This window comes from Balaenoptera ricei, chromosome 4 (assembly GCF_028023285.1).
Source record: "Balaenoptera ricei isolate mBalRic1 chromosome 4, mBalRic1.hap2, whole genome shotgun sequence".
Lineage (NCBI taxonomy): Eukaryota > Metazoa > Chordata > Mammalia > Artiodactyla > Balaenopteridae > Balaenoptera > Balaenoptera ricei.
The window spans coordinates 9,456,455-9,472,006 of NC_082642.1; the positions used below are offsets into that span (position 1 = coordinate 9,456,455).

The window sequence follows — 15,552 nt, forward strand, 5'->3', positions numbered from 1 at the left end:
CTCACAACTTCTCTCCCAACAACTTCCAGCACTGGAGTTGGGCCAACTCTTCATCAGTATATGCTTAAAAAATCCTTAGGAAAAAAGCTGTGAATGGTTCAGTTCAAGCCTGGATTGATTAACTGTGGCCTGGGGATAGGGTTAGGTAAGAAAATTGCTCATTCCAAGGTGGTTGTGTTCTTCGGTGAGTTGGGAAATCCCCATGATAAGGAACAAGGGGACACTGTGCAGATAGTTCCACAGGTGTCCACTACACATAGCCATCAGATAAGAGTGGCTGTAGTTGCAGATGTCATATTTTAACTGATTCAAAGTTTTAAATTGTGAAAGTCTGACTCTATGATCATTAGCTCCAATATTCTACCTCTTCCATTTCCTTACTCCCTTTACATTTATTCTTCAGTCTCATCAAAACCTCCAGTATGGATAGTTCTTCAGAGGACTTTTGCTTTCCCAAAACGCAACCTGAAATATATAAAAATTGCTGAGTTTTGCCACATACCATTGTCTACTGTTTATTACTTGCTTCCCTTCCTGATATTTAGGTTCTTTCTTCCTCTGGTTGGTCTGGGTCTAGTGGATCCAACATGGCCCGGGGGGACTAAACATCTGTATGCAGCTCTCCTGGGGGTTTGCACCCTGACATTTGAGGCAGTGTGTCGCTGTCCCCAGGGTTCTACCACTCCTCAGTCTTCTGTATCTCATCTGCTTCTGATTTATTTTCTTCACTGCTCTCAGGGAAATCATCCTTCATACCAGTATTCAAAATTCCCTGGGACTCCTTTTCTCCACTCACTTCACCTCACTTTTGTGACCTGTCTGAATCTACTTTCCCATGTTTGGTCCTCCAGGTTGGCATGTATTGTTGGAAAAAAATTGGCCTGGTATACAGAGTTATAAAACTGAGAAACTGTGGCGTCAAACCTTTGTGAGCTTTTCCTTGGATTGGCAGTCAAGCTACTTCTCATTTGGCTTGCTTTCATACTCCCCACAGCAGCTGGTTGAAAAGTTTACTGTGCATTTTAAGCTGTATGTTATATAACTCTAGTCCTCCAGCACAGAATAGGTAAGCAATACAAAATTTATTGAATCCATGAATTAATGAATTATTGACTGAAAAGATGAATCTTTCATGGGGGAAACAAGGATTGGAATGTAAAAAAAAAAAAAAAAAAAAAAAAAAAAAATATATATATATATATATATATATATAGACCTTGAGTTCTGTTGGGCTCATAGATCCTCATGGTAAATATTCCTTTCTGATTAATTTTAAAAATATTCCAAAAAATAAGGAATCCACTTAACCTCTAAATACGTTCATGAAGAATAAATCATGGCATACCATCCTAACATTTTGGTAAGTAGAGTCTCAACTTCAGTATTAAGTTGGTCTCACTGATAAAGCAAGATTAATCATGAAGTTATCAGTATCTATTTCACAAGATGGGATGGGGAAAAATCACAGTATAATTTGATGAAATTAAAATGAAAACAAGGCTTGGAGCTTGTTATTCACACCAGTTAATAAATACATGAGATAGAGGGTATCTAAGTACAATTGTCTACCAGAAATCTTATCAGCTATAACTTATTAAGTGTTTCAGCAAGTTTGAAGTACTTGTAATCACTTGGCTTAAGATGATTATTGAATAAAAAATGAATTGTTATACAGCTGACTCAGAGGGATTTCAAATAGGGTAAGTCTACACTATAATTTGAGACAAGCTAGAATTTATTTTTTGGAGGTGATTGTGAAAATAGTAAAGGACGTTTGGAGTTAGTGGCTGGCATTTTATATCAGTGAAATTAAAAATAATATAAAAGGAAAATGAAGCACATGTAACCACATTTATTCACAGAATAACTCTATCCTTGGGAATGTGAACGATAATAGGCTGCTTTGTGGAGATTCTGTCCAGCCTACCGAGGCCTCTCTGAATGCTCCCCCCCAGCCACGCCTCCCATCAGCTCCTTTATACATCAGCCAATCCTTGGCCACTGTTTCTGGAGTCAGATGAGTACCTCTGCCTGCTCTGTGCAGGGCAAAGCAGCAGAGGCCTCTAGGATACTCCAAGGGGAGCAGGAACACAACAGCACTTTCTTCAGTGCAGTTGCATCCTTGCTCTTGCATGTGGCCCCTGAATTCTTGCAGTAAATTTTCCTTTTCTGCTTAAATCTAGTATATATTCCACGCTGCTGAGGCTGTGGTGAGATGTCATACATAGTTGGTAGTACTGTAAATTGTTATGTTTTCTGGAAAATATTTGGCAATACGTATTAAGAATATTAAAAACATTCATATCTGTATACTCAGTTGTACCACTTCTAGGAGTGTATCATGAGGGATTTATCAGATTCATGTACTTGAATGTTCAGGTACAACGCAATTTATGATACTGAAAAATCAGAAAAAAGCTAAATGTTCCAATTTGAATACTAGCTAACTGTATCACGATGTGTCTGTATTTTGTAATGTTATACAATTATTAAAATGTTTAGAAAAACATTTAGTGGTGTAGCAAACTACTATGCTATGACATTAAGTGAAAAATTTGTATACAAAATACTATATACTTTATGACTCCAATATCATGATTTATACATGTACGTGTGTATAATGAATAAAAGAAAAGTAGAACATTGCACCTAAATGTTAAAAATGGTAATTTTTGAGCAGGAGAACTAAATATGACTTTTTTTTTTTTACTGCTTTCCTATATTTCTTATAATAATCATGTATGTGAATAGAAAAATCCTATTATTAAAAAATTCTGTGTAAAATAATATATTATTTTAGTGTTAAAAGGAATGAGTTTTTTCTTTGTTGCGTGAAAAACTTTGGAAAATTCAAAATGGTGTATTTACTCCATGTTGTACAGTGGAATAAAGTGTGTTCTTTATCTTTTCATGGCAGGATATAAAATCTAAAACCAACAGTATTAATCTATCAGTTGTATCAAAATTTAAATAGAAATATGTTTATACTTATTCACAGTTGTTTTAAAAATAAATCAGCATCTATTTTAAGTAATGAAGATTAAATACATTACAATAACATTATTTTAATGTGAATATAACTTTGCCAGATTTTAATAAAATAACAACAGTTTAGAGATATACATATATAGGTAGAATATATACTTTTTAAAATAGTAAGGCATATTTTATGATATATAATCTTTTTACCACAAAATATATATACTTCTCAGATACGAAATAAAACTAATATGACTAGGAAGACACTACTACCTGGGACCAGAATAACACCTTTACAAGTAGTTTAATTTTTATACGTGACTTTAGTAACATCATTATACAAATAAGCCATTTAGCAGGCATGTTTTGGCAGTGTGAATCTATAAGACACTGGCTGAATTTCACATAAACTTCTGCAACCTGACAACTACTGCTTAGCAAGTCTTTGTATAAAATGTGCAGTAGCAGGTACAACTGGGCCACAGTTGCTAATAGGTAAATAGGCACAAAACCTTTGCTGCCCTTTGGAAGTTGGGCAGAGCAATCTTGAGCTCTGATCTCCTGTTGCTCCTCTCAAGTTTTAATATATTCTAAGTACCTTTATGTGGAAATCAAAAATAACGGAACAAGAGCAGACTGGGGAGATGGCGTTTCTACCAGTAAAATTTTCCAAATCAACACACTCGTCCAGTTTCTGACATCACTCTTTGAGTGGACGTCATCTATCTGATGCAAAATGTGGCTTTGCTTTGTTTAGTTGCAAAGGGAGAGGAAAGCTTTTGTTCAGAGCTTTAGAAAAGTCAGTTCAGTACACATAATCCATTTTCTTCTTTAATTCTGAAAAGTAGCTCACGCTCATTTGGTAGTGAAGTGTTGTACAGGAATGTTTCTCTTGCTCCTTCTTCAACAAGATGACTTCACAGACAGGTTTCAAGTGTGTCACTCAACCTCAATACATGGGACAGGCTTCTTGGTAGATGAGCTTCCATTTTCTGAGGGGCGGTAGGAAAGCGTGCTCATTTTTGTTGACAGGGTTGAGTGGGATTTGGCCCTTGGGGGAATGTATTTCAGAAGCTGGAGAAAATGTTTTTTAAATTTTTTCCCCAGAAAGCCATAAAAGAGAGGATTCAGGCAATTGTTAAAATAAGCTAAGCAAATAGTGATGGGCATGGCGGTGTCGACAATATCTGAAATTTTACAGTCATGTATGATGCCCAACTGAATCAATACATCCAGAAAAGTGAATATTTGGTGGGGAACCCAGGAAAAGAAAAAGAAAAGCACAATTGCCATAATTATCTTGAAAATATCGTCTTTTCTTGGTTTGTTCTTCTGAATTTCATAAGCCTTCTTTAGGGTCTTCCAAATAAGAGTATAACTTGTAAGAATGATTAGAAAAGGAAACAAGAAACCCAGTATATTCTTGGTTAGGCCCAGCCCTACAGGGAGGGTTGAATTTTGGGATTCGTAATGGAAAGCACAAACTGTGATATTGATATTCTCAATGAAAAATACATTGCGGTGGATTATAGTTGGCAAACTGGCCAAGCCAGCCAGCAGCCAAATAATGATGCAGGTGACTTTGGCCACAAGCATTGTGCGCCGAAGGCGGGACTTCATTGGGTGCACAATAGCCAGGTAGCGATCAATGCTTAGACATGTGAGTAGAAACACACTGGCATAGAGGTTGAAACTGACGCTGGCTGAAGCGATCTTACATAGGTAATTGCCGAAGGGCCAGTGGTATTCCATAGCAGTGTAGACAGCCCATAGTGGCAAAGTCAGTAAAAAGCATAAGTCAGCCAGTGCTAAATTCAAAAGAAAAACACTGGCCACAGTCTTCAGTTTCATGTAAAAGTAAATGACAATCACCACCAAGCTGTTTCCAAATATTCCCACCACAAAGATAATACTGTATAAAGTGGGAATCATGACAAATATGTAATTGTGCCTTCCAGCTTTGGGACAGTCCTCTTGGATTCTTTTAATACCATCTTCGGTGGAAGAGTTGAGGATCATTTTGACCTCCTGGGTTAGTTGGTCTCAGACACTATGCCAAATGCACCTAGAAAAAATAAAAATGAAAAGGTAAAAAATTTTTAACTTCCAGTTATAAACGAATAGTTTATTTCTCAATCATTAATACAGTAACTCAACTTTAGTTTTTAGGAAAAAAATTAGATCATATTTTCTGGAGAAAAGCTGTGAACTGATAAAACCTAAGACTGCACATTTAAATTAAGTTTTAGAACATATTGCTTTTCTAGGAAATGATAAAGATCCTTCAGACAAGTAGACGTGGGGTCCTATGTGAATACTCATCTATGTCCTTTGCCTTTTTTCTAGGAGTAAATCCTAGCTTCCCAATTGATTAGAAAAATATAATCTAATCTCAGAAAATACTACTGAATTAAATTAGTTATTCAGAAAGACTTGAGTTTTTCCTGAGGCTAATTAATTTGTCTTTAACCTCAGAAATGTGACACATCCGTATCTTATTCTTTGAACCATTTCTTTCATATCACAATCTTAGGTATAAAAATTATTAGCATCCTCCCTTAAGTGGTCTGAATAGCTGCCTCTAGGTTCTCAGGAATTGATTTAAGGGGGGATAAAAGGGAGGGCTCAAGGCTTTGGGGAACAGCATTCTTCCCATGGTTTTCCAGGTCACTACAGGCAGTTACCACTTATTCTTTAACTTCCACCCCAGTCTAGCAAAAGGGCCTGAATCTCCTAACTTTTGTGCCCACAAGTCATTTCTGGAGTTAACTCGGAGGTTAACCATTTGTCTAACAAGGATGTCAAATAAATAGATTAGGTCAGGATTATCAATAAAACATGTGTTTTGGGGGGGGCTCAAGATAGCAGCGGTTCTTTAGGATTTTAGGAAGAATCAGATGCTCAGGAATGAGCTCCATAGAGACTTTTGCAAATATTTGCTCCAATATTTTACACAATCAACAGTCAAGCCATTCATTTATGTGATTTAGAAAAGCATCATATTCTGCACTAGACAGGAGTCTATCATAAAGCCCTTGGAAGGGAAGCTGAAGATGCTGTGAGGATAACGTGGCAGCGTGTGGCACAGGCAGGCTCTGAGGTGAAGGCCAGCCCTAGGCACACGCGAGGCTGGCCAGGCAGGGTAGTGGTGTTGGGTAAAGACCCTATTGCTCCACCAGGAGTGGGTCCCTAGATGAGCATGCGTGTGCATTCCACTTGTAGCAAATCATCCTGGGTAAGAAGAGGAACAGGAATAAGACATTAATAGTCTGCCCAGGATAGCTGTGCTTGGCATCCAGGAGCGCTGGATGAACTCGTGCACTTAAGGCGGTGTCCATCTTGGTGCAAAGTGGTGCTATGAAAAGGACGAGTCTCAAGTAGCCAGATTTTAAGAGGTAACACTGGGAAAGAGAGGTTCTTAAGTGGCCTCTTTGCCTCCCCCAAGGAGGCAGTTATTCTCCCTACCCAAGTTTTTGGCTCTATGCCCTCGTTATCTTCTCCTTCTGTACTCAAGACTATATAATCTAAATCCCTTTCTTCTCTTTTCATTCATTCATGGGGGTATCAGCATCCACCCACAGGCAGATGTCACAGCCTCTGTGGAGCCTTTCTGACTTGTCTGGGCAATTGGCTGTTCCATTTTTTGTGCTGCTCTGGCACTCTCGATGTAGGTTTTGACCTATATATTATAATGGTATGTTGACATATCTGTCTTCTCCACTGGTCTGTCAGTGGCTTGAGGGTAAGGCCTGTTTCGAAGCATCTTGTTCATTAGTACAGGCCCTGACATCTTCCTGGAAGCAGATGATAAGTGTCTGATAAATAAGAGAGCAAGTGGACAAATGAATGAGTGAATATTATATAACTGAAAGCTACAAGTAGAGAGTATTGAGACTAATTTCTAGGGGCCAATGAAATCAATTTACATTCTGCTCCCAAAGAATCTGACAGAAAATACTCAGTGTCAACCTGGGCTTCACCTTGGATAACAAGCCAAAACCCAAACCCAAATCTAATCCTAAACCAAACCAAACCAAACTGACAAAAAAAACCCTTGGCACTTCTAGAAATCTGTAGTTTACAAAACAGAAGAAGAAAATAAGGAATAACTTAGTAGAAACTAGGGCTAGGCTCTCAGGAAGGTTTGACCTACTTCTTCCTCACCCAGAAGGATTTCTCTACACTTTCCTGATTTTTTCAGTTTTTAAAAAAGTCATAATTACGAAATTATTCCAATTTAAAAGTAGAAATTCATTTAGGTAAACAAATATTCTCTATTAAAAATTAAATGCTTCTTAAAAAGCTTATGAGCTAGCAGTCATTTATACCTTAAAGTGGATTCATTTACTTATTTGCTCTCCTTCTGACATCTAGTTGTGATAAGTTGGATTTTGCCTAGGAAAAAATTGGAAATGTCAAGGTTAAAGAATCTCAAAGATTAAAAGTGGCCTGGGTTGAACTGAAAATAGGGCAGAGTTAAATATTTGTTTCAGTTTGGGCATAAGAGCACTAAACGTTAGGAAGGAATAAACTGGATTCATTCGGATTCCTTGGGTGCCCTGAGCTTGGGTGCACAAGAGTAGAGAGGAAACTCTCTTTCCTCTCTTGACCTCACTTTGAGGGCACACAACTCTTACTGGTCCCATTTTTTGTCTAGAGGGGGTAGAACTTTATTGACTAGGCTGGAACTATAACCATCATTTATAAAAGAATTTCAGTGGAAAAATTTGCATTTGAAAGGACCCATTTATAAACATGGTTTTGGACTCCAGTTCCTTCACATTCTGAGGTCAGCCTTTTCTTAAGTTTCCATCGATTCATATTGACTGATATTTAAAATGTAAAAGGTTGCTCTGAACAACTAGGGAAACATCCCTGGAAGTTTGAATGAGGTATGTATTATTTTAATGAGTATATTATTTGAGAAACTCTGGGCATAGCATTGAATATACTAACTGGAAGGACATTTTATATAAATGTTTATATAAGTAATGACCAAAACTTCCTATCTAGTAAGGCGTCGGGGAGAGGAATTTCAGGGGGTGAAAATAGCAGGAGCAAGTACAAGAAAGCAGAAATGCAAATAGTGCATTCAGCAGGCAGTCATCCATTCGTCCCATATTCACTAAACACCTACTATGTGCTGGGGTCAGGGGCGCAAAGTGAATAAAGCCACAGTCCTTCTCCTGCTTTGGATGATTTGAGTCTAGCTGGGGGAACAGGAGCTGTAAAGCCAAAATTATCTCCAGTGTGTTGAATACTATACCATACCAGAGGCATGTGGAAAGTTCTGTATTTTTCACTGACCCAGCTTGATGGTGGGAATGTCCAGGAGTTAATCAGGCACATTTCCCAGAGATGGCAGTTGGACTTTGGAGGATGTATGGGAAACAGAGTGGTTAGAAGTTAAAGGCAACCATCTGGCCAGCTAAGGTGGAATAGAGATTTCGTTATCGCTTGAACTTTTCCCTCCTTATAAATGTCTGCAGCTTCATCTATGGGAAACTGCTCTTGTAAATTTACAGATAGTGTACAACCTCCCAGGCAGGGGTGTGGGGTCTGAATGTGTACTGGATGGGAGGGTGACACAGGCCACACTGGTAGGTAAGAAATATTGTTCTCTTGGTCTGCACTGTTGCCACTTATAGGCTTCCCTAGAGAAACTTGGTTCTTGAGAAAGAGAGAAAATGGAACTCTTATGATTGGAGTCACCTTAGATTGATGACAAATAAGTGGTGAAGAGTAGGCTGTTTTTCTCTTTGAAGCTTCGAAGTGTGCTATTTTGGTGAGCAGCTGAAGGAGAGAGAGATGTGATCTCCCAGGACACCAAACTTTTGAGTCCCAGAAAGCAGCTACTATCCTGTTTCATCCTGCTTCTTCTTCCAGTAGGGTTATAGGCAGGTAGGATACTGATTAAAAACACAGGAGGATCCACCTCTCTCTATTTCTGGGTCTCACCGTAGCTTTTACTCAGGCTCTGTGGTTTACATGAATTCCACAACATCATTTCCTCTTGGGGTAAAGAAGATGGAATTTGGAGTCAAAATGCTTGTAATGGAATCTTCCTTTACCACTTACAAATCTGTGTGGCTCTGGATAAGTCACCCAGTTTTTCTCTGAACATAAGCCTCAGTTTCCTCATCTGTAAGAAATGGGAGCAATGATTCTTACTGCACTTAATTATTGTAGTAATTAAATGCAATAACTTGAAAGCACTGGGCCTGTCTTTCAAATAGTAAGTGTTTAATAAATGTGTTTTATTTGAATCTTTACTATTATTTTTTTGAATGCAAGGCAAGTGCTGACTCAGCCATGGATCAAAAAAGCATGAGAGATTTAAAAAAAAGGTTTACCATTGGTAAGCTCTTTCTCTTGCCATTAAAAGGCTAAAAATACCAAGCTGTTTTTCTTTCAAAGTATGAGTAAAAAATTATCTTAAGCAGATGAATAAATTTGCCCTGAGTCAGGTGGGAACTTTCAGTCTGCTACGAACACAAGGTTGGTTCATGGTGGCCACACCACATTTATCTACTGCTTGCTTTAGTAGGAGTTACCTTTCATTTCTTGACAGCTTCCCTGGTTCTTAAAAACGAACCTAAGAAAGAAGATTTTCTTTTTTCTTTTTTTTTTAATTCTAAGAATATTTCCCCAAGACTTTTGATTAGAATATTAATACCTCCTTAAGCTTTTAGGCAAGCCAAAACCAATCTAATTAAATTGTTCATTACAAGCTCCTTTTTTAATGAGTTTGCAATCTGAAGAAAAAAAAAATACCCCGAAGTTTCCTATGATAATAAAGAGAGAACTAAACGACCAGATAATTATATTTTAGGATAATCTATCTAAGTATCTTTCTTTTTTAAAAATTTCTATTTAATTTTATTATCTCCTTTTATTTATTTTTTAAAATATTTATTTATTTGGTTGCACCGGGTCTTAGTTGCAGCAGGCGGGCTCCTTAGTTGTGCTCCGGGGCTCCTTAGTTGTGGCATGTGAACTCTCAGTTGCGGCATGCACGTGGGATCTAGTTCCCTGCCCAGGGATCGAACCCAGGCCCCCTGCATTGGGAGCATGGAGTCTTAACCACTGTGCCCCAAAGTATCTTTCTTAGATATCAAAAAGAGTAGGCCAGTGTTTGTTATTTGCCTGTAGTGCTGGACAGCTCAATACACCATCCTGTTCAAAAGGCATTCTCTTTATTGCTCCTATCTTATAATTCAGACATTAGAAAGCAACTGTTTCTGCTCCTGTGTGTTTTTCCCCCAGTAATGAATGAGGCATTCTACAGGGAACAACTGTTAGTATCCATTTGTGAATTCATTGACTCATAGAAGTTGGCATTCAAATTTTTAGGGTTTCTACTTGTTTCTTTTTCAAATCCACTTGTTCTTGTTTCTTAACCTTCTGTTCTTATTTTATGGGGTCTATTTCTACCCTTATCTCCTTAACCATTTTGAACATCTGTATGTGAAGAGCCCCTATCCAATTGCTTTACTATTTGTAGTTCTTCAGGTATAAATTCTATTTGCTTCATCTATAGACGCTCTTTCTTGGCATTTGCCTTCATCTTAGGTTTCATAATCTTTGCGAGTTAATCTCTAGTGGGAATTAACTTCTTTAGGAGGCCTGAGTGGATGGCAGTGGTGGTAAAATTTCTGCTTGGGCATAAAACACTCACTTGATCTGGAAAAGCTTTTAATGCCAATTCTCAGCCTAGTTTCCAACCCCTTACTTTGCAGATACTGCAGATTAGGCCCTCTACCCATTCTCAAATTTCTGCTGGTCTACAGAAGTTATCTTAGTCTTTGGTCACAATGGGCAGTAATTTTCCAGTCCTGGCTTTAACCAGGAAACCCAGTTTCCATTGCCTTCAGTACATGAGCTTAATGGTCTTTACTTCCATTCTGGTAAAGTCATTAGAACTTTATCTCAGCTGTGTATCTGGTGTTGGTTCTTCTCTGGCCCCTGTGGTCTCAATTCTTATTCAGAGCTGTAATGTGATATTTTATGTATTTAGAGAAAAAAGGTAATATCCATGATTGCTTAATCCATTATCTTCATCTTGACTGGAAGTTGCCCTACACATTATTTGGTGATAATAGTTAAGTTGCTTGGATCCAATAAGCTTTGAAATATAGTCTTGTCCCTCTTCTTGCTCTCCCTGCCCCATCCTGCCCTTTGATGAAGCATCCAGGCCTTTCTGGGTGACACTCTCCTCCAGGCTGATAATCCTGGCAGCCATGAAGAAGGGAGCGTGGCAAAGAGCCTGCATCATAAGGCAAGTGACCAGAATTACTCTCAAGTCAGATCCACAGGAGAATGCAGTGCTTTTGGTCAGCAATCCCAGCCTAACTTCTCTATGTTAAATACTTCTGTTGATTTTGTTTGCCTCTGCAATTCCCAGATGAATCTTTCTCTTAATACAAAAGGTATTTTATTAAAATTATTAATGCCATACTAATTACATACTTAAGATTCAATCTCTTCAAACTTAATGAATGCAAGTGTGGTATGTCTAAGTGGTAAGTAGTGGTGTCTGGCCCTCTTCCTAAGTCAATATCATCCACCATGGCCTGCCCTCACAAGAAATGAAAACAGTGCAAGCTACTTTCTTATTTCTGCTCATACCATATGTAACCGACTGTGGTGATGGTGGTTAAATATTCTGTCATCCTCAACCAGTCCTCCCCTTTGCTTTGTCCAAAACAGCCCAAGAACCTAAAGAACTCAGCTTTGAGAAAGGAAATTCAGAAGTTCCTTCCAAGTTAGGGTATAAATTTCAAGGAAAGTAAAATGTTAATCCTAAATTTTTGCTTCTTGGAAATTATTCAATACTTTAATATCTAATAATATAACACTAAACTACAATTAAATTTCTCTCCACTCGAGAAGCTCCAATTTATCATAAATTATGGTTTAAACAAGTCGGTTGTGATGAATATCCCAAGCTCCCCAAACAACTCTCTTCATTCCTATGGTATTTCCTCCCACTCTTGTCTATCCTAAACTCTTGGCTATTTCTGTAGTATGATTTTTTTTTTTATTTCAGAAAGGAAAGATAGGGATGAAAGATATGTGATTAAGTCTAATCAGGTGCTTAATAATCTTCCTTTGACACACTGGTGTTAGTAGAAAATATTCTTCTTATGTTAAATATAGAAGGCAATGGAAGGTTTTCCAGTGAGCTTAGAAAGAGTAGTGCTCCAGAGACTAGGAGAAAAGGAAAATAACATCTAACTTGGAAGAAAGCTTGTACATGAACCCCTGTCCTTTACTACTTCCAACTTCCTCAAACTTATGGACTCATAGAATCTCCCTGAGGGAATCATAACCACATTTCAGAAGATCAGTATCTTGGCCATCAAGGTGGAGGAAACCTCATTTTTAATATATGGCTTTTGGAGACTGTTTACAAGCTTTTCTTTTTCTAAAGGTAAAAAAGGCAGCTCCTAGGTGGGCATCTCAGTCAACAACAGCTGCTTTATCCAACTTGTGAACAAAAGCCCAGATTTCATCTGTGAAGCCACTCCACATTTGCTTCTTTGAGACTTTAAATCAGGAGCAGACACTGCTTATTTCATTTCAAATTCCACTTTAAGGGGTATGAGGAAAGTTATTGGGAAGGAAAGGATGCACTAATTAATTTATACCCTTAAGAAATGATGATAATATTATAGAATTTATTGTATTATGAGTTTTATGTTAGAGGTTATGGCATATAACCATATATGGCATATGACATGGCAATTCATTTCAGATTAAAGTTTTTAATGTTATGCAAATCATATAACCATAAATTTTAAATGAAGCTAGAAGGATTAAATATTCAGTATATTGTACACGTTTCCCCAAATTACCCAGTGTCCTAATTGAAGCAGAAATATTCTTTGGATGATAGTCTACAAATTGGTCCTGCACAATGTGTAAGGAGACTTGGGTTCTAATTTTGGCTTTCCCACTCACTAGCAAGGTGACCTTGAACCAGTCACTTAGCTTCTCTAGGTCTCTCTATCATCGGGGAGCTGGTACATGCTTCAAAAAATCTCCTGAAACACTGAAATTTCATAATCTCTCTTCCGAATAGGTATACATCTTTTGTATACAATATACAAAAGATATATATTAGGTAGATATACAAAAGGTATACAATAATGGCTCGACAAGTAGAAATTACCCAATAAATCATTAAATCAGCCAGCTATTTGTTTATCTATTGATACAGATATTATTAGTGTCACAATGATTTAATAACATTCTGTAATTAAATATAAAAACTCTCTTTTATTAAAAATGAAATGAAAAGAGTTTTACCTTTTACTGAAGATGAATAAAGAAACTCTACTTAAGATCATTATGTTATAGTGACAGTGAGTTTCCCCCGCCCCATTTTTTAGATTAACTATCTATTAACCCAAAGACATGTTACCCCAGCAGAGCATTTGGATAGCTGGTTGTGACTCCAGGTTGATGAGGTCAAGATTATAGGTTTGGACCCGATCTAGACTAGCTGTTTTCACTCCATTTATGGTCAAAGACTGTGAGCCTCTCAGGCATCCCTTGTGCTATTCACTGGCAATTCCAGGTGAAAGGGTAAAGACAGATTGATTCATGGCTGCAAGTCAAAATTAAAAGTATGCCCTGCAGTGAGGGAGTCAAGATTATATCATCCTATGAAAAAGGTGGCACAATATGTTATTGTTAAAATAACTTATTCAAAATGAACCTATTCTCAGATTCTCTGTGGGGAAAATACAACTATTTAAAGTTTAGCATATACTCAAAGTGGTTCAGTTACCCAGATAAAACATAGAGGTGAGGGCAGAGGAACCTCACAGTAATATACTATTTAGAATAATACTTCAGAGTATTATATTGTCAGTGTTTTGATGAGCTAAATGGACTTTTGTGCCAAGAAAATGAATTCTGTAAGGGTAATGTCCATTTGATTTTTATCACAGTTACATTTTTTTTCAAATACAGTTTTGTATGCTACTTTTAATTTTATTTTTTTACATTAAAATGTCATAAAAATGGAGAGATAGTATAATGGTTTGACAGAGAAAGCACTGGAATAGAGTCCTGTCCAATGGCTTGTTTTGTCACTAAAATCATACATAGGTAATTTAATCTCTTACTTTGTTATCCCTTAAATATTACAAAGTATTTAGAATGGGAATACCAATACCTGTTCTCACCTCTGTTTCATAGATTGTTAAAGTTAAAAAGTGAGGTCTTTGGAAGGTATGGAGGCACTTTGAAAATATAAGCTTTCTATAATGCAAGGATAAATGAAATGAACTTCATGAAAGAAAACTCAGAACTTCAAAAGATTAATGGAATTTTTTCATTCAGAAATTCAGCAGAGATATTTTTGATTATTGTAATCTAATGCTTTTACTTCAAGAATTATAACAAGGTACTTGATTAATGCTGAAAGGTAAAATGATAAGATATTGTATAGCTTCTACATTTACATTGTAGCAGCAAATGTTTGTGTACAACGTGGGACCCTCAGGCTAAATCTGATTGACAGATATATTTTCTTTGGCCCCCAAAGTGTTCATAGCTTTTGGGATTTGAATACTCTGTGGTTCACTAATCCCCACCATTCTCTATTTTCTGATTCTTTAGGTCAGTGCTGTTCAAAAGAAATATAATGTGAGCCACATATGTAATTAAACATTTTCTAGCAGCCACATTAAAAAATAAAAAGGAACAGGTGACATTAATTTTGATAATATATTTTATTTAACCCAATATACCCAAAATACTGTCATTTCAACATGTAATCAATATAACAATTATTGAGATATTTTACTTTTTTTTTTTTTTTTGTACCAAGTCTTCAAAAGCCAGAGTATAGTTTGTTGCCAGCACCTCTTGGTTGAAACTAGCCACACTTCAAGTGCTCAGTCACCACTCGGGGCAGCCCGCTGAACTGGACAGCACAGCGTGCGTGCTTCCCTCACGTAAGTCACCCACCTAGCCCTTCTAGCAATGGTGCTGAAAGTGTGGTCCCTGGAACAGCAGCATCGCCATCGCCTGGGGATTCCCTGGGAATGCACATCTTAGGCCTCACCGCAGACCTACTGAATTAGAAACCCGGTGGGTGAGGTCCAACAAAATTGTAATGAGCCCTCCAGGTGATTCTGATGCACGCTAACATTTAAAAACCACTGCCCTACTGGCATCTTCGTTGGTAACCCTTGCTTATGTGCTCTGTGCCTGTCATGATTCATAGGCAAAACCAAATACAACAAACAACCAAAGTGCCATCAGCTAAAATGTTTTCATTTGGCCCTTCTGAGGCATTAAAACCTGAAGAAATAGGACAAATTCCTAAATGCAGCTTGAGAATTACACATTAAACTGTGTATTTCTTTTAAACATTCAGGACTGGAGTAGCCAAGAGGAGCCGAACAGGAGTCATCTAGTCAAATAACCCTTGCACCTACTCCTAGATGTCTGGAATTTCTTTAACTGGGGTGGGGTGGACGATACCCACATCTATACCCCCATTAGAACCAAGATCTACCTGCAGGAGAAGACACACTGACTCAGGTGAGAGCCAGA

At 37.5% G+C, this 15,552-nt stretch overlaps 1 protein-coding gene across 5 annotated transcripts in view; it reads right to left on the reverse strand.

Annotated features, from left to right (window-relative positions):
- Positions 1-3,090: 3,090 nt before the first annotated feature.
- The window catches only part of AGTR1 (angiotensin II receptor type 1), a 44,135-nt gene continuing 31,673 nt past the window's right edge, over positions 3,091-15,552 (reverse strand). For 4 of the 5 annotated variants that reach the window (XM_059921877.1, XM_059921878.1, XM_059921874.1 and 1 more), the window contains one exon: positions 3,091-5,044. In XM_059921877.1, the coding sequence (XP_059777860.1) occupies positions 3,919-4,998 (1,080 nt within the window). In that variant the 5' untranslated portion in view covers positions 4,999-5,044 and the 3' untranslated portion in view covers positions 3,091-3,918. Of the gene's footprint in view, positions 5,045-7,307; positions 7,375-15,552 lie in introns of all 5 variants that reach the window. The other variant, XM_059921875.1, reaches the window with a different exon arrangement.